At 37.1% G+C, this 19,714-nt stretch overlaps 1 protein-coding gene across 1 annotated transcript in view; it reads left to right on the forward strand.

Annotated features, from left to right (window-relative positions):
- The first annotated feature begins 978 nt into the window (after nt 1-978).
- The window catches only part of LOC117564747 (optomotor-blind protein), a 38,148-nt gene continuing 19,412 nt past the window's right edge, over nt 979-19,714 (forward strand). Inside the window, exons 1-2 of the mRNA XM_034243637.2 lie at nt 979-1,703; nt 13,850-13,973. Of these exons, the coding sequence (XP_034099528.1) occupies nt 13,877-13,973 (97 nt within the window). The 5' untranslated portion in view covers nt 979-1,703; nt 13,850-13,876. The remainder of the gene's footprint in view (nt 1,704-13,849; nt 13,974-19,714) is intronic.

Consider the following 19,714-nt stretch of genomic DNA (forward strand, 5'->3'; position numbering starts at 1 on the left):
ACAGAGAGAGAGAGGGAGAGAGAGAAAGAGAGAACAAAACTACGCTATCAGCATTGGCGGCGACGTTGGCGTCGCAGCTCAGCAGCAAATTAATAAAAATAAATTGAGTTGTCAAAAATGATATGCCAAATAAATTCCAACGCTGAGTAATCGCTTTTAGCCAGCACAACAACAACAACAACAACAACAAAACTTACGGACCACCCAGAGCACAATGGATGAAAGCTTTGCCTTCACACACATACACACACATACTTGCTCTCCCACTCGCTCTCTTTCTCGCTCACTCTCTTAGACGCCACAACAACCTCTTCCCGCGCTCACTTAACGGCAAGCATAACGATGAAAATCCAATTTAAGGCAGCCTCAGCCTCAGAGTGAGACAAAGCAGCTCTCGTGCCATCTCACTCGCTCGCTCACTTGCTCTCCCTCTCGCCTGCCGCATAAAGTGTAATAAAATAAAGTAGCCTCGCCGTGTGGAGAAATTAGAAGTCAGTTGTTGCTGCCGTCGCCGTCGCCTCTGCCGCTGCCGTCGCCGACGCCATCAACGTTGACGTCCTGGACGTTCCCATGCCGAAAATTCAATTTCACAATGAAAATGCGCGAACAAGAAAACTTGATGGCCCTGCGAAAAATGAGAAAATTGTCTTACGTATGCGCGAGTGTGTGTGCGCTTGTGTGTGTGTGTGTGCAGGACAGAGCGCACAGCTGTGCGAGCAGCACAACAACAGAACAGAACAACAGCGCGCTGCTTTGGCTGGCTGACAGCGCAGCGCATGCGCGCATAATAACGGGAAATGCATAAATGCACAGCAAGGCGGCGCTTAGGGGACCCCATAGCAAAGCAGCGCAAACGAAGCGAAGGCACGCGAGCAGCAAAACGAAGCCCGAAAGCCGAGAAGCCGACAAGCCGAACCCAACCCCCGTTTTGCGGCCATCTTTAGACGGCGACGACAACAGCGACGTCAGCGTCGTAGCGCAGCAAACGCAGCGATAGTAACAGAAACAACGTCGCAGCCTCTGCGTCGGCAGTTAGATCATTCGCAATCGACCATTGCACGCGTTCGGTTCACATCAAATTCTGAGTGTTATATAGAGAGCATCAGCGTATAACAGTGTAGAACAGTTCATGCAAAATCTACGTGTCGATAAGCAGCAAAGTTGCAATTGAGCGTTTTCGGTGTGTCCTCTTCGTCTTCGTCTTCGCCTTCGTTGTTGTCGTTGTTGTCGCTGGGAGCTGTGAGAGTGCGAGTGAAAGACAAATAAATTTGCATCAATATAGCAGCAAAAAAAACACATTACACATTACAACGGCAATCCAGTCACGTGTGTGAGTTCGAGTGTGTGTTAAACTTGAAACTTTTGCGCTAAATTAGAGCTTTGATTGAGTGTGACTCAAAAGTTTTGCCTAGTTCACACCTGGCACAATAACAGTTAGAAACATCAAGACAGAGAGAGAGAGAGATAAACGCAACACAAAACTTCAACTGCACGCACTCTTTCTTCGAACTTTTGACTTACCCGCTGTCTGTCAAGTGCTTTGAAACGCTCTTTACACTTTTGCCGAAAAGTTTCTCTTTATTGCTGCAGTTGTTGTTGTTGTTCTTGCTTTTGAGGCCACCTCTCAAGAACTACACGCAAGGATTTTCTTTCTTCGCCACGCTTGAAGAATTACTGCCAAAATTTTCACGGACGGTAATAAGGTAAGTTTAACCTATTAGAAACATTTGGCAAGATTAGAGAAATTCAATTTGAGGTAGTTAAGAGAGTGGACGGAAGGAAGATGCTAAATGATACCAATAAAAGTAAACCATATTGATATTCTTAATGTCAAGTTTATGCAATGCACGTGACTTGAAATCTGAAGATAATACTATTGAGGAAATAACTTACAGAAATTTTAATGTAAATATAAATATTTATCAATATATTAGAATTCACAAAGAAGAACTATAAGGGAATTTCATAATTAGTAAGAATATAAAATCAACATAAAGAGTTATTCTTTCACTTCAACTATATTTGGTATTATTTTATCAACAAGAATTCAATAAATTGCAGATTCATAATTTAGGTCATTATAATTGTATCTTAAATATAATTTTATAATTAGAAAGAATATAAAATCTACATAAAGAGTTATTCTTTCACTTCTACTATATTTGGTCTTATTTCATCAACAAAAAATTAAATAGAATAAGTTTCAGATACATCATTAAGGTCAATAAAATTGTATTTTAAATATAAATTCTTTATGAAAAAAGGTGCTAAATTTGTATATTGAAATAATACAATATAATAAATATAATAATGAATTTCTAAACCAATATAATAAATATCACATTATGGCTATAAAGTTTCTACATAACTCTTTGGCTAAGCAGCTGCAAAATCAAGCTCTGATCAAAATTCTCATTAGTTCTCATCTCATCTCTCTTTTTCATTCTAAGCATCTCTATAAGTAAAGTTTGCCAACTTCAAATGCAATTCAATTCATTTCAATTCGCTTCAATTCAATTCAATTTCAAGGCACAAACATTTTGCGCGTAATTTATTTAGACGTTTTTAATTTGCATTAAAAATTTCTTAATGAGTTGAAATTTGATAAAAATCTTGTACAAGTGTCTTCAAGTATGTGTGTGTGTATGTGTGAGAGTTTTTTTAAGTGCCTCCACTCGAGGAAGAGGCACATCGAAAGTGTTTGTGTTGATGCCTTTCCTGTCAGAAATCGCACAAAATTCGTGAACACTTCAGAGCAGAAAAAAAGGATTTTATGCTTGTGGCATGAGAAACTTTTGTGTGGAGCATGAAGAAGAACAATAAAGAGAAAGAGAGGGAGAGATTGAAAAGAAAACTCTTTTTCAACACGCAGCTTAATTGACGACAGACCCAAAGTTGATCACTCCAAATGCAGTTTGAATAATTGATGGTAATTAAAAAGAGTGCCGAGCACTGCGGTTCTTTCCATTCCAAAATACACAAACTCCAATGCACCCCATGAGAGGATGAACTCCTCTTTTTTTACATTTCGAGGAGCGCAGACACGTGCTGGAGGGGAGCACAAAATCAATGGCCAATAATTTGCCAAACGAATCCGAAGCGCGCCAACAAATTAAAGCCTGGGTGGTACCAGAGGAGGCTACCAGAGGAGGCTACCTCTATCTGCTACGTCTGTAAAGATGGTATCGCAAAAAAGCGAGCAAGAGAGAGAGAGAGAAAGAGAGAGGCAAAGCTACAAATTGAATTGATCAACCGCAAATTAATTGGCAGCCATGCAAACGCCATGTGGACTTCAGCTCCGACTCCGACTCCGACTCCAACTGAAACTCCTGGTCGAGTGGAGCTTGAGTTCCCCTCAATTGAGTGGGTGCCAGTTGAGGGGTCAACACACAACGATGACGATGGTTGGTTGCCAGTTCATTTTTGTTGTTGTCATCGCCAAGTTTCGATTCGTTTTCATTTCGTTCAACTCAATTAGGGAATGAGCAGGGAACAGCGGGAATTGCGAATCGGGAATACAAAATGGGCATGAACAAGGTGCAAACTTTCTCCCTCTCTCTCCCTCTCTCTCTCTCTCTCTCTCTCACTCTCTGTGTGTCTGCGCATAAAAATAAAATACAATTTGGCATATTTAAATTAGCAAATAGAATTATCGTACAAATGGCTATTGGGCATAGTTGGAGGTTAGTTGCCATGTTTATTGATTGCTTGATTGAATTGACTATCGAAATTGAAAACATTTTTTGAATGAACTGGGCCAATTGCTGCGCTTGGTCAACCATCAACCATCATCGGTGTGTGTGTGGCGATAAGGAAAGCAACCAATTGGGAAATGTGATAAAATAAAAATATATTTGATCAAAATGTTTCGCAGGCATAAATTTAGAACCGAATTAAACTTTGAAAAATTTGAATTCACGTTTTATATATTTCATTATAATAATAATTTCGAGTGTGCTAAATTCAACGTTTGGTTCAAAATGTTTTAGAATGAGAAAAAACTTTATCAATCTGTAAACAAATCATTAATAATACAATTAACAGTCGTAATAAACTGAGAATCTTTTCGGAAAATGCAATTTTATTAGAGATTTTGATAAAAATCGAAATTTATTTTCTTTTTTACATATTTTGATTAATAATAAAATTGATAAGTATGATAAATTGAGATTCTCTTGGGAGAGTGTGGAATATGTTCTATGTTCCACAATTTTTCCCAAGAATCTCTCAAATTGTCAGTTAAACAAGCCGAGAGAACCCCCGAGGCGCAACAATAATAACAACAACAAGAACAACAACAAGAACAACAACAAGAACAACAACAAGAACAACAAGAACAACTGGAACTGAATGCAGTTACCCGTTGGCAAATGCACATAAAAAGCAATTTGCTTTAATTAAACAGAAAATTCAATCAAAATATTTATAATAAAACAAAACACGAACCACGCAATTGTCCAGAGAGAAATATTACCAGCTCACATACGTATATGGAAATGTATTCAAATGTGTGTGTGTGTGTGTGTGTGTGTGTAGACCTCCTATATGCGGGCGCCCCGAAGACGTATTCAAATTGAAGGGTTGGCTTTCGTCAAATGTCACCCGTTGCCTGCTGCCTGATGCCTGCCGCTTGCCGCTTGTTGTTGCCCCTTCTCGCCTTGCGTGTTGCACAATTGGCGACACTTGGACACGGATCGCAGTCGGAGCAACTGCAGCGGGCGGTGGGTGGAATGGGAGATGGCTGGCTGGCTGCTGAGCTGCGCACATAATTCAATTTAGTGATATTTTCGTAGTCAGAGATTCCCTAGATAAGGCTGCATTTTTTTAGGTACCTTGTAATTGAAACAGCAATCAAAGAGAGCAATCTAATACCTTTTATGATTGCCAAAGCTTTAACTAGTGATCTCTACTTTCATTATTATAAAGAAGTAATCCTTAAAGAGTATAAATTCAGAAAAGAAACGAAAAGAAAAGAAAAGAAAAGAAAAGAAAAGAAAAGGAAAGGAAAGGAAAGGAAAGGAAAGGAAAGGAAAAGTTACCTACTAAACATGCATCAATTCATCCTAATATCAAATTCTTTTTTTTTTTTATTTCCAATTAATAATTAATATTAAATTAAGAGAAATACCAAATTATTTTGTCAAATGTTTTAATATTGTAATTTCTTTTTAATTTAGTATTTCATTTTATAGAATATTTTACAATTATGTGAAACATTCCTCAGATTACATTTGAACTTATCAGAAATCAAACCAAAAAGTTTCACAAAATTTACAAAATTTGTTCGGGACAATAATATCTTATTTTATACAGAATTAGTTTCAAAAATTAATATTCCTGAATTTAATTTAATAGAAAACTTTACAATTATATAAAACATTCCTCAGTTTACATTTGAACTTATTAGAAATCAAACCAAAAAGTTTCACAAAACTTACAAAATATGTTAAGGACAATAATATCTTATTTTATACAGAATTTGTTTCAAAAATTAATATTCTTATAGGGTATTTTTTGGAGCTTGAAACCCGCCTAAATCGTGCCATTTAGTTCCTATATTTTTTTGTGTTTTTTTTTTTGGATTTTTGTGTTTTGAGCCTAGGCGCGAGCCAATTGACGCAATCAAATGCGCTTAATGCAACCGCAGCAGCAAAAACAAAACACAGCCAAAAACTGCAATCAACGCCAGAGACAGGGATGGAGAGAGACGGGGAGATAAAGAGGAGAGAGGAGGACGTGGACGTTGCGCCAGTTTAGTTTGATTATGTGGACGGACAATTCTAAAAACGGATGCACTTTACTTTTCGCAAAGTGATAACCTCATCAACAACAGTGAGCCGAGTCCCACACACACACCTCCTACACACACACACACACACTCACATTCGTTGCACACCTCTTGGCGGCGTAAAATTATCGCGCTTTTAGGCACAGCAACAACAACTTGAAAGCAAGAGAAAAAAAACAAAACTGCAGTTGTTGTTGCTCATGTTGCAGCTTCGTCTGTTGTTGCAGTTGTTGTTGTTGTGTGGGTGGCAGGCAATTTCGCAAATGCGTTTAAGTGGCTCTAATGCAAGCGGGATGAGGCAAAACGAGGCAGCAGCGATTGCAGCTGACTCGCACGTGGATGCAACAACAACAACAACGACAACAACTATAACGAACTCGAATCTCTCATTCTGTAATTCTCTGTTTCTGATTCTGATTCCGATTGCGATTCTCTGTCATGTCTGGCTATGTGAATTATGCCAGCTCGCGAAATTTGACGTCTATCTTTCTCTCTCTCTCTCTCTTTCTCTGTCTCTCTCTCTCTCTCTCTCTCTGTATTCTCAGTTGTTGTTTTAAGCTCGTTTAGTCGCGATTCGCTGAGATTTTGTAGGCCCGATAAGTCCATTAGGGCATGAAGAGGAATCACGAGTATGTGTTTCTCTCTGTGTGTGTGTGTGTGTGTGGAGTGACGTTTTGGATGTGACTATGACCTTGGTGGTTGAGCCACCAGATTTGCCAGACAGGGGATTGTGGAGGGGGGGCGGCAGATATCTGGGTTAGTTGTCCGACTGTGGACTACGGATAGTGTCGCTATTACGTATGTGAAAGCGTCTACGAATTTACACTCTTTAAACTGTCTGACAGAAAGAAAGATTTCTATTCATAAATTAGTCGGCTGATCCTGATCTGAGAAATTGAGACAAGATATGAGGGAAGTAATTTGATCAAAGAGTGTTATATATAACAAGTAAGTTTAGTTTTTAAAAGTGGAAGAAAATAGGAATATTTTAAAAGATAAATTAGAAAGGACAAAGATTAGGAAATTTCGTAATAAAGTAGAAATACCACATATATAGTATTTTTTTCATATATTCAGCGGGACTCCTAAAAATGAAAATGTCGGTTTTAGTCCCAAGTAAGTATTAAGATATAATGAAATTGAAGAGAATACGGATATCATAGAAGCTAAATTAGAAAGGACAGAAGATTAGAAAATTTCATAATAAAGTTCTAAAAATGTAATGAAGTAAAAATAATATTTATATGGTATTTTTAGATACATTAAAGTATACTAAATTGAAGTTTATAGGATTATACATAGAGAAAATTTCAGAGTAATATGAATTAAAACTAATGTAGTACAACAAAAATATTTTCAAATATAATTTGGTACATTAAAATGTATACAAAAAGCCGAATAATACAATTGAAGAGTGTAAGTTTGTTAAGACACGTTAGAAAAAGATTTTAGTACTCAACAAAATTAAAAAGGTAAATAAAAGTATTACAGAATAAAATTTAAAATAATACTTAAGTCGAGTAAAAATACATAAAATAATAATTTATTAATCTAGTCACTTTCAATTTCATTATTCCGCATCTTTAACAATTTACGTAAATTGATTAACTTGATTAACCAAAACAGCTGATTCAGCATCATTGTCAACGTTTCACTCTAAATAACTTTTCAAACAAAATTCAACTGCCATAAAAATGCATAACAAAACCAAACAGCAAATAAAAAACATTGAGAAAATAATAAAAATTAACTCAAAATTAATTAAAACGCATCAAAATGTAATGCAATTTGCAGCAGCGACGTCTGATGCGCATTATGCAACTGCAACAGCAACATCAGTAAAAGTAATATAAATATAAATTAATAATGTCACAAAAATAACAACAACAACAGCAACAACAACAAGGCGAGCAATTGCATTAATTGAGCAAACAACAAAGTGGAAATGCGTCTGCGACAGTTGCTCCGTCCAGTGGCTGTCCAACTGTACAGTTGTCGAGTCGTCCAGTTGTCCAGAGCAGCAGCTGGAATTGAAACTGGGGCTGTGCTGGAGCAGACAGAACAGACAAAAGAGTGTGCATGCATATTCATGTCGACCAATAATGCCAATGCACTTTGTTCAGTACGTGTTGTCAAGGCACGACTTTAGAATACTGCCACCAGATATCTTATTAAAGTAGGAAAATAATTAAAAAGCACAAACGTGAAAAAGGCGATATTTGACCTTTTTTTTAATAAAAAATTATTTAAAATATAAACAACTTGCTTTTTCAAAATTTGTTCTTTTCATATATAGTAGAAATAATAAAAGATTATTGGAAAAAAGATATTAAATCGATTAACATATTTTCATGAATTTTACATCACCTTAAAGAAGTGTCAAACATTCAACCTTACAGAATTTATATTTTTATTCGATATTAATATATTTGTCTTATTATATGTTATATGTACAGTATTATTCTGTATTTATTTGAGCTTATACTTTTTTTGACTTATTTTTCTTATTTATGTCATAAATGTAGTTGATAGAAATTAAATTGATACCATATTATGGAATCATGTGTTATTTTATTGATATAACATTAATTTAAAACATATCAAATAATAAATCGTAAATGTTATTTTCAATCTTTAATCATACCTTCTTATATTTGAATCCTCCTTATGTATTTTTAACTCCTCTTCCATTTTCTTGATGAGTTGAAAAATATTTAATATTTTCGCCTCTCTGAATATGAAATTATGTATTACGGAATCATGTAATATTTTACTGATATAACATTAATTTGAACTATGTCAAGTAATAAATCGTTTGTTAGTTCCAATCTTTAATCATACCTTTTTATATTTGAATATTTGAAACATATTTAATATTTTCCCCACTCTGAATATGCCCCATTTAAAAATTGATGGCCCCGATATGAAAACAAATGCACTCGCCGAGCGATAAAAAGTTGTCGACTTCGCTTGATTAATTTGAATTAACCAAATTAAAATGAAACACAAGTCAATCAGCAGCAGCGACACCCAGCAACAAGGGGAGCAAGAAAGAGATAGAGATATATATATGTATGTACTATATATACATAAAAAGGGGGAAGCAACTCCAAATGCATTGGCTTGAAAAGCGCACGCAACAAACAAGCATACAAAATATTTGTGAAAAAAAGCACACAAAAATGTTATTAAATTTTTAATTCCATTAACGCTGCGTAGAGTGCACAAAACACGGATGTGGATGTGAATGTGGCAAAGAGAAAGCAGACAATGGAGGCGACTCGACTGCAGTTGCCGTTTGCTGTGTTGCTGTTGCTGCCTAATGCAATTGGGGTAGACACTGGCAGCCGCTGGCTAATCCTACAGCTCTGATTGAATTTCCCGTTTTGGCGACGGCTCGTGGCAGAAACTAGCAACGGCTGCTCAACTTGCCACACGGCGCATACACACACTCACATACGTGTGTGTGTGACAACAAAGGCAGCTCCGAGTCCGAGCTTAGCACACAGATTTGCCCAGTTTTGTCAGCGCCTGCTGCACCTCCAGCTGTGGCAGCTTCTCCTTGTCTCCTCCTTCTTCCTCCTCCTCTTCGGCCAACTCATCGAAATCGTTGCGCTGTTTAGTGCGCTGCTAATTGAGTTTCGCGTGTTGCACGGGGGTTCTGTGTCTGCCTCTGCGTTTGTGTCAGCGACAGCAGCGTGTTGCATTGTCTACGCCTAGGCCCAAAAGCCGCTCACAAGTGCATTGCGTGCAATTGGATAATTGCATTTGCAGTCAGCGACTGTGGCAAGTGTTGTTGCAACTGCAACTGCAACTGCAGCTGCGTGTGTTTGCCGCTCACAAAGTGGGCCCCAAAGTGTGTTAATTACTTGCCCAGCCTAGAAGCAGGCAACACTTTTTGTCAGTCCACAAGGTTACTTTCTTTAAAGAGAATCAATCTCTTAGGGAGCTTGAGATTGGATTTTTAATGTGTATTCAGTTTTGGGTTGTTATGGTATTAGCTTTCTTTTACTGATTAAATATCTCAACAAATATAAATATAAAAAGTAAACTTTATTTGTAGAATCCATCTATGATTTAAGATCTTCATTTTTATCATTATGAAATTCTTTAATTTTCGAAAGAACTTGTTTAATGTTTTTGTTTAAACTGATTTTTACAAAATTGGTTAAAAATGCTTAAGCATAGTTAAATATGTAATGATCAGAGTTATATATATTTTTAATAATTATTAAATGAGGAACAACTTAATAAGTAATTTTACAACACAGGGATTATAAATGAAAATAAAACCAAACTTCAATACAAAATAGAATGTAGTTCTTCTTTAGTGTTTAGATAAAGTTTCTTTTAAGCTAAGAATATTTAGTTAAAACTAAAAATAAACATTAATATCATGTTTAAATATGCTATAATAAGTTACAGATATTCCATTAAAATAAGAAATAATGCAACGAAATTTATAGGATATTAATTCTTTTAGTTTAAAGTAATTATAAATTTTCTCATTTTTGCTATTATTATGTATTATTTTATTTACAACTGTAAGCTTTATCAAACGACAAAAAGTCATCTTATAGCTCGACTCTAATTTGGCATTCAATTTTATACTACTCTCGAAAAAGTTAAATCAATTTGCAGCATAGAACTGAGTGCTTAATAACCAAACAAATGCAATGGCGAGGACAAAACTAGATAGTAGATGCATTTCTCATCAATTTATGATATGGAAAAACATTTGGGAATAGAATTACAGAATGTTTGCTTTCATATTTTCGAGTGGACGGAGTGTGTTGTGTGCTCGCAATTTCCTGTGCTCACATTTCTAGTTATATTTCAATTTCAATTGCAATTAAAATTAATTGTGTGCATACTTCTGCATGACACATTACAGCTGATGGCATGCCACACACACTATATATACATATACATATATAGAATTTGCAACGCAGCCATCCAGGGAGACGCAAACGCAACGCAACGAATCCATTCAAAACTCATGAATACAACAACATGAACAAATTTGTTGCCGCTTCCTTGCGCCATTTTAATTTATTTGAGTAAATTTGTTAAAAAACTTTATGAATTTTATTTATGGCCTGCACACGTTCGTTCTCTCTCTCTCTCTGTCTCCCTCTCTCTGTCTGTCTCTTTCGCTCTCTACCCGCTGTGGACCACAAGTGTTAGCATATCATGTTACAGACTATTTCCGCCAAATTTACACACGCAAAATAATTTAACGGCATCAGGAGGACGAGCGTATGCGAATGCGGCGCGGTTATCCTCGACCTCGCTTTCCTCCCTTCTCCTCCCCTCTCTACAACTGTTGCCAGCTGCGTCCCTGAGCTGCGTACGGCGTGGCGCCAATAAATTTCCATTTAGTCAGCATCAACAGCCGAGCCAAAGCATCACCTGCAGCTCCCTCCTTTTCAGTCTCCATTCTCTCCCCCTCTCTCCACTCCTGACCAGAGCATTCCATTAGAATTGTGAGAATTTGTAATTTTGCATAATTGTTGTATTTGGAGTCCGTCGGCCGCAAAACTCATTTGCCAAATGGAAAATTGCCATTTCGTGTCTAATGTTGCACATGCGGCCACTGCCTCCTCAACCTGCCACCAACAGCAACAGCAACAACTACAACGATTCTCCTCACTGTGCAAAGTTTTAGTGGCACCCGAGAGTTGGGAAGCTGGTAGGTGCCATGCTAACGTTACCCTGTAACTGTTGTTAGTGAATTAATTTCCATTGAATAATTTATGCTGAATTATTTGGGAGTATTAAATAGACCGGCCCGGCACATCGGTCCATGCACATTTTGCGGGCACTGTTTCCGTTCCAACTACGGCTTAATGGTGTGGCCCAAAGGGGCCCAGCCATGCATATTACCCGGAGAGTAGCTTGTTTTTGCCCATAATATGTATCATATGTGTATGTGTGAGTATTCGCACACATTCACAACGTATTCGCAGTCGCTTCGTGTTGACTGACCCCGGGGTGTTAAATGTAAATCAAATCAAAATGCTATTTCTGAAATTGATTTTTGAAATTTTAATGGCACGCTATTTGGAATAGCATTTTAAATAGTTTATTGTGCGCAAGTTGTTGTGGACAAACTGCGAGATTTGCTCTGCATCTAACATATAATATTTATTGAGTGGATGAGAGCTAAACAGTTAATGGAAGTTATAGTTGAAGAGAGTTTAGAGTTGAATTGTGGAATGATGGATTTCATGAACATGCAAAATGATAAAGTTAACTGGATTATAGAAAGAAATTTAATCTATTTAAGTAAAGTTAACAGATTTCAAATCGAAGCTTAAGAAAGCAAAGTGATGAAGAGATTTTAATAGGAAATAACATATATGTTTATCGTAGTATAAATTGTAAGCTAAAATTCTAAATGGTTTAAGAAGAATTTGCTAAGAAAAAATGTAAAAGATTTACTTAGAAAATACAATTTATATTCATGAATTAAGTGGTTGTGGACAAACTGCGAGATTTGCTCTGCATCTATAATATTTATTGAGTGGATGAGAGCTAAACAGTTGATGGAAGTTATAGTTGAAGGGAGTTTAGAGTTAAATGGCGGAATGAAGGATTTCAAGAACGTTCGAACATGCAAAACGAGCTCAAGTCCGGGTTTATTAAGTTAACTGGATTATGGGAAAAGATTAGCCGGAAGTTTAATCTATTTAAGTAAAGTTAACAGACTTCAAATCGAAGCAGAGTGATGAAAAGATTTTAATAGGAAACATATGTATATCGTAGTATACATTGCAAACTGAGATTCTAAATGGTTAAAGAAAAATTTACTAAGAAAAATGTAAAAGATTTACTTAGCAAATACAATTTATATTCTTGAATTAAGTTGTTGCGGACAAACTGCGAGATTTGCTCTGCATCTAAAATATAATATATTATAATATTTATTAAGATGAAAGCATATTTAGTATATTTGCTAAGTGAATCTTTTACATATTTCTCAGTAAATTCTTCTTTAACCATATAACATAATCAATATATTAATAAACTTAAAACTTCTTAGATTTTTCTTAGTAATTGTGTGCATATGTTTTATATAAAGCTTCTTCTTAAAAATGCAAATTATTAAAAGATATTAACTAAAATACTTTTATCTGTTGTTATTATATTTATGATTTACTGCCAAACCTTTTCTTTATAAAGAAAAAGAAAATCATTTAAAGTTTCTTGTAACAATCTTAAGAGCAATAGGATCTTCTCACAAGTATCATTTTCACAACATATAAAGAAACTTTCCTGACTTTCCCATACGAACTGTGGTTGATTACTTTCTCTCGACATTTTCCCCTAGAACTTTGACTGGAAGAGTGAAGTTTTTCCAAGAGATGTGGACTATTCATGGACTAATTAAGAGCTAAACATGCAAAGGCGCCAACTGGGCGGCAATTGCACTCATAACATAACTGATGTTCAGTTGATGAAGCAAGCTAACTGAACTGACAGATTGACAAACTGACAGACGGACAGAAAGACTGAGTATGTGAGTGAGTGAATGTTGCGACTCTTTTGCGGCAAATGCAATTAATTTAAATCAATTGATTCGTTTGAGGACAATTTAATTGTATGCAGACAGCGAACTGCACTAAGCAACTGCAAAAGAGAAACGACCGAAAGATAGAGAAAGAGAGAGAGAGAGAGAGATGAGCGACAAGGAACAAATGAAACACAAATCGATTGTAGATTATTTGTCATAAGGCTGTAATTGTCTTTAATTGAATCGAATTGAGTTTGAGGTGCATATGACAACATTAAAGGCGACGCAAAGTCGGCCCGCATTGCAGTCAGCATCGCTGTCGCTGCCGACGTCTTCGTCGTCATCATCATCATCATCATCATCAATTGAATTGCATTTAAATTACAAGTGCGCCCCAGCCTCAAATAGTTGTACGTGATTGGCAAGTAAATTAATCAAAATTACTGACAATCTTTAACCAATTTTCGCTGTTTTCTCAATTGACAATCTGTAACTTTGTATCTGTATCTTATGCATCTTTCGTTGTACTTGTTCTCTCCTTGCAGCTCGGTCCTGCAGCTGCGGGCAGAGGAATGTTTTGCTATCAGTGCCCGCCCGCTCTGCATCCCTGCGGACCGCATCCGCCCCGTTTGCCCACACTGGACTATCCATTTGCTGCCACGCATCCATGTGAGTATGAAACTATGAAACGCTTCTATAAAAGTATCTGCCAAATACATCTAGCTAACAGATGCTCAGTTTTTGAGGCAAGTTGAGTGCCAGGCAAAAGTGCAATCGCAACTCTCAATAGAAGCCGAATTAAATTTTAGATAAAAAGCCAATGATAATCGTCGACAACGGATTATATTCGACTCGTCCTCGCACTCAAAGTATCTTCTAGTTACATTAACGAATTATTCTATTAGTGGCACGCTATACGTGCTACACATACACACTCACACACATACACATATACTGGGGTAGACATTGGAATGGGTTTTGTGTCGCATATCGGATTACATGAAGGCACATGTCGAGGGTTTGTTGCATGAATTATGCGCAGAAGTTTTGTGTCGAAACGGTCAGAGGGTAAGTGTGTGCACAAGTGCCAATAGCACAACGAGACAGACAGAGACAGGTAGCATCAATCACACAGACAGGGCGAGAAAGAGAGAGAGGGCATGAGACATAGCGACAGAGAGAGAGAGATTGAAATAGAGAGAGAAAATCAACTTGGTTCTAATTGAATATTCGCAAGCTTAATGAATGAACTGGTGAAATCGATTACAATGCAGATAATGTATCTTAAATACATAACAATCCTCCAAGGCAGAGCTTTGAAGTATTCGGCATAAATTATATTATAGAAATTGAATAATAATCTTAAGGTTGATCTCAATTATTAATTTGAAATATATATCAAATAACTATAGCATAAATATGATATTTTAGAAAAATGTTCCATTCTAAGGAGAATAAATTGGCATCTGTATTACAAGTAGAATAGAATAGAAAGATATACACTTAGGAAAGTAGTCGATGTAAACAAAATGATGTAAATTGAATAAGGATGAGACTAATTACTAATAAAAAAGATCGGTTATATAACTGTAGCATTAATGTTACATTTTAGTTAATTTTGTATCTCATGTTTGCGAATGTACAAATTCTATAGCTTAAAAGTTATATTTTCTTTAAACTTAATTAGAAATAACTTTACTGTATTACAGTTATACAAATAATTTGGAATCTTTAAAGTTAATTTACTTAAGAATAGTAATCGCTAGAACTCCATTCCTAATATTTCGCGTTGCTTAAAATTAGTTTACATTAATTCGATCAAAATGTTTTCCTTACGTTTATTTACAAATTGAAAAAAGTTTATTATGTTCTGTACTTGTGACTCAGCAAAGCATTTCTGCTAAGCTTTTAACTGTAACGAATGGAATCAGCTATGCACTTGAGTTGCACTTCAGGCATTGATAGCAAAAAGGGCTCTCTAAAAGTGCTTCAACTAATTTTTTGTCATAACTGGCGATGCAAAGAGTCAGTGAACGAGTCATTCAGCCAATCAGTACATCAGTCAGTTAGGACAGCCGCTCACTTATTGACAATTCGCGGAATGGCAAACGCATAAAAATTCCATTAAACGCCATTCGTTGAAATGTCGAAAGAAAACCACAGAGCAATTCGATTTCCTATTCCTCTCCCCTCTACCCGCCACTCACGATAATAAACTTCGCCTTTTGAGCGAGAGCGAGCATGCAGAGGAAGCTGCCCATCATTGCCATATAACTATAATTGAATAAAAAAAAAAGGAATAACAAAAAAAAAAGCGAAGCGAGGCGGCAACTCAATCGATATTCAGAGTCAGAGCCAGAGTCAAAGGAGTGCCCAAGAAGTGGGAGGTAAAGAGAGGGAATTTGTTGGGTTTGGTTGGATTTCGGATCATGCAATTATTTTGGCTTTGGCATGCAAATTGTGTGTGTTCAGCTCTCGGCTTTGGAATGTGCGAAAGTGTCGCGGGATATTGCGACTTAATAACCGCTGTCGATGCAGTCGATAACCGATGCCGATTTCGTCAGCATTCAGCGGCATTTATCTATCGAAATCAAAGGTGCCACCTGCCGCCGAAAAAGCACTAATCGATTACAGTTTTTTTATTTCGGAGGGGAGGGCAATAAAACTTAAAAGGTGCCGACTGCAAAATTGCAGAGCATTTAAGTTTAAGAGTTTAGTTTTTCGGCTGCCTGAGCTCAGCTAGTACAGTGTAATGGGATTATCCTCAAGACTTACGAACGCATTACACAAGAGGCTGGAGGCAAGGTTGAGGCGGAGAAGGAAAGGGCAGAGACAGGATACGTATACTATTTGTATGTATTATGTATGAGGTAGCTGCACGTACGGTATTTGTGCCTCACGTCTTTGCCCCTAATCAGCTGCCCAGAAGGTGCAAATTCCATTTGCCAAAACACGACGCTGACTTATTCAATATGACAGACAAGACAGACAGCTACAGTTTGAGTTACAGATACATATAGCAGACATATATAGTATTTACAGACAACTTATGCTCATGATGAGGCAACAACAAGCAACGCATATTTGTGGCTTATTAGCTAACAAATTCAACTGTCGCTTTTGATTTCAGTTAGCCAACACAAGGAGTCGACTTCTCGAAGTAGCAAAGGTGTCACTAATGCAATTTATGAGTAGATACTTTGGCTAATTCTCAAACTACAGCCACATCTAATGAGTTGAATTCGAAAATCTGTTGCAAATTACAAATGCTAAGCGGCTTTTGAAATGATTATTAAACCAGGTTGTAAAATGATTGAGTACATTGAAATGCGGGTGAAACTGAGAATCCAACTGTAATAATATAGAATATTTAAGTTCATTTTAGTCGGTTTGCTAAGCTTGAACTTAAATCTAATATTGTTAGGCCTTTATCTAATATTGCCATTAGTATCTTCAACTTAAAAGCTACATTTGCATGGTCAAGATAGCGCACAAGAAACCTCAAATCAAGTTATGCCAAAGTTGTATCTCTAAAGCACAGTGTTTATGTGCTCTCGTATATCAAATATTTGAGGTATCAACTGCGACACTTTACACAAATCAAAAAGCTCAAAAATTTGCATTCCTAATTCAATTTAGTTTCGTTTCGTGATTCGTAATTCGTAATTCGTGATTCTCCAACACTCGTCGACACCGAGGAACGCTTCTCAATTGCTAAACTAATTTAAAATTTCGAGCGCGTGCGATGTCGTTGAGAACTGAGAACTGAGAAATGCGGAATGGAAATGGAAATGGAGACGGAGAGAACTGAAATTGAAACCATGACACCAGAGGGACGCAAAGGACTGTTGCGGCAGTGACTTATGCAATGGGAATTGGGGAAATCAAGGAAAAATTGCTTGCTTGGCACAAAAATGTGTGAGACGAAAAGTGTCGCAAGCAATTTGCAAGGTTGAAGACACTGAAACTGGGCCACAACTCATTTGCAGCCCAAAAACTATAATAAATGTTAATTTGTCTGAGATTACGCAAGTCGGAAAACTCCAACACACACACATAAATCGAATGAAAATTGATTTTTAGTCAGACATAGCCAAAGTCAAGTGAAGCTGCATGCCAATCAAGTGGCAGACACAGACAAAAGTTGCAGACAAGTATCTTACGGATACAACTACGGCAACATCTATAGATACAGCAACAGATACAGCGACAGCAACAGTAGCAGCAACAGCTATAGATACAGATACTTATACATACAGCTACAGATACAAAGATACTACTACAGAGGGGTAGCTGATTGCAAGGACTACGTCAGTCAGGACCAAAAATCCCTTAATGATGGTTTCGCTTGTTATGCCAAATGTTTAAAAATTGAATTATCTCCCATTACCGGCGCAGCTAACGAGCGGGGCGGCAAACAGAGATGGCAAGAGCAACAGAGAGAGAGAGAGAAAAGTGATGGAATGATTGCGAATAAGGGTGAGAGGGAGAGAGAGTGGCATAGAAATACAGAGAGGTCTTGTTATGCCCTGTAAACGGAAACGAACGAAAACGGGGTCCTTTAAGGTGTGTGCAAACATCAGATTAATCAACAGGAAAATTTCAGAGTAATTAGATAAGAAAACAATGAATGCATTAATTTATTGAAATGGTGTGCATAGAACTAAAGTGAAATGAAATTTGATATGCGATGCGATGTGATATAGATAAAAATAGAAAATGGGATATTGTGATAGGGTTGAGATATTAAAAATATATTTATCTCTGACTGATACATTTTGCTCATAGAATAGTCTTTGTATGTCTTCTGAATAAGATATATTTTTTTCTTCAAGACAAAAAACAAAATAAATTAATTCAAGAAAAAGAAAGAAGATCAAGGTCAGAAAAGCTTTCTTACTCTTTTACTAATTTTCGGTGTGCATTGTTTTGTATTATTATGAAAAAGATTGAAAAAAGAATGAAAATAAATTATTGGTGTAGGAATTGATACAATATAAGATGCAGATCAGAATCAGTTTAGTTGTTTTCCAACTCTTCGACTTGCAGTTTTTTGTATTCAGCTATTTACAGGATATTTTTGTAGTCGTTCAATTGTTCATTCGTACAATCTTATTCATTGGCTGTCTACGTTGTCTGTCTCGTTTGCCCTCTGCGTACTTTTTGAATCAATTTGCCAACAAGGATTTGTTAATCCTGTCTTCCTGACAAGTGCGGTTAGTTGAGTTGTTGTTGCTGCTGTTGTTGTTACTGTTGCCTGACTGACATTTGATGTTTTTGGACTAGCACATCGGTCGATGCTTTCAACATGAAATTCTTATTGCAGGCAAAGTGTGTGTGCTGCTGAGTAGTGAATGGGGGAGGAGGGAGGAAAAAGCCTGCTGAACGCTTTGGGGATTTGCACTGGCAACCTAATTGTGCTAATTGCCGTTGCCATTGCCGTTTGCTTTTTGGCCTCAAAACAGGCAGCAAGCGGCAGGCAGCAGGCCTTGCAACATGCTGCAAGGCGTCCATTTGCATTTCAAGCAATTATTGGCAACGAACAATTTGATTAGCAAAGTTGTCCGCCCCCCGCCCACAAAAAAAGCCTAGCCAGAAAACGAAAACGTACTCGTCTCATTGACTATTTGATTAGCCAGGCACTTTTTGGCAACGGGCAGTAGATAGACTAAGAGTTCGATCTATCTCTGGCTTCATTAGCAGTGGCTAGAGTGGCAAATGCACCTGCAAAATTTTGTAATTATTTGCCATAATCAAATATTAATCGAGACTTAAATACGCAGCTGCTGTTGATGCTGCATAGCGACACTTTGATAAGCCAGCGGCAACTTGTGAGCAAACAACATTAGTGCGCATTATATGAATTCCCCAGAGACAAAGACAGAGAGAGAGTAAGAGCATAGGCGAGAGAGATGGCGACCTTCAACATGGCGCAAATGAGAGTCGGCGGGCTTCTACGGGGTACTAACAACATTTTCAGCTAATCGGATTAAGGCAGCCTCCCAAAAAAAGTTGACACAGCAGCCGGAGAGCAGCGGAAGCAGCAGCTGTAACTGGGAGGTGGGACGAGCTGTAGGGGAAGAAGGCGAGCTTAAGTACGACGGACAGCAGCAACAGGAGCAGAAGAAATTAAAATTAAATTTTGCAATTTGCTAGCTAATTATTTATTTAAAATCAAATTGAAAATTAATTTTACAACAAGGCAAAAAGGCTCAACAACAACAACGACAACGAAAACAACAGCAACAATGACGACAACAACAACAACAACAACAACAATGAAAAGTCCGAAAATTTTTGGCCTCAATTCAGGGCTTTCATTTCATGCTTTTGCCTTTTCACTCTCTCAGCCTTTTGCTGAGGTCAAGTGCGGCTGTCAACATGCCACACAAGCCAACTCTCTGGCTCTG

Source organism: Drosophila albomicans, chromosome 2L (genome assembly GCF_009650485.2).
Source record: "Drosophila albomicans strain 15112-1751.03 chromosome 2L, ASM965048v2, whole genome shotgun sequence".
NCBI lineage: Eukaryota > Metazoa > Arthropoda > Insecta > Diptera > Drosophilidae > Drosophila > Drosophila albomicans.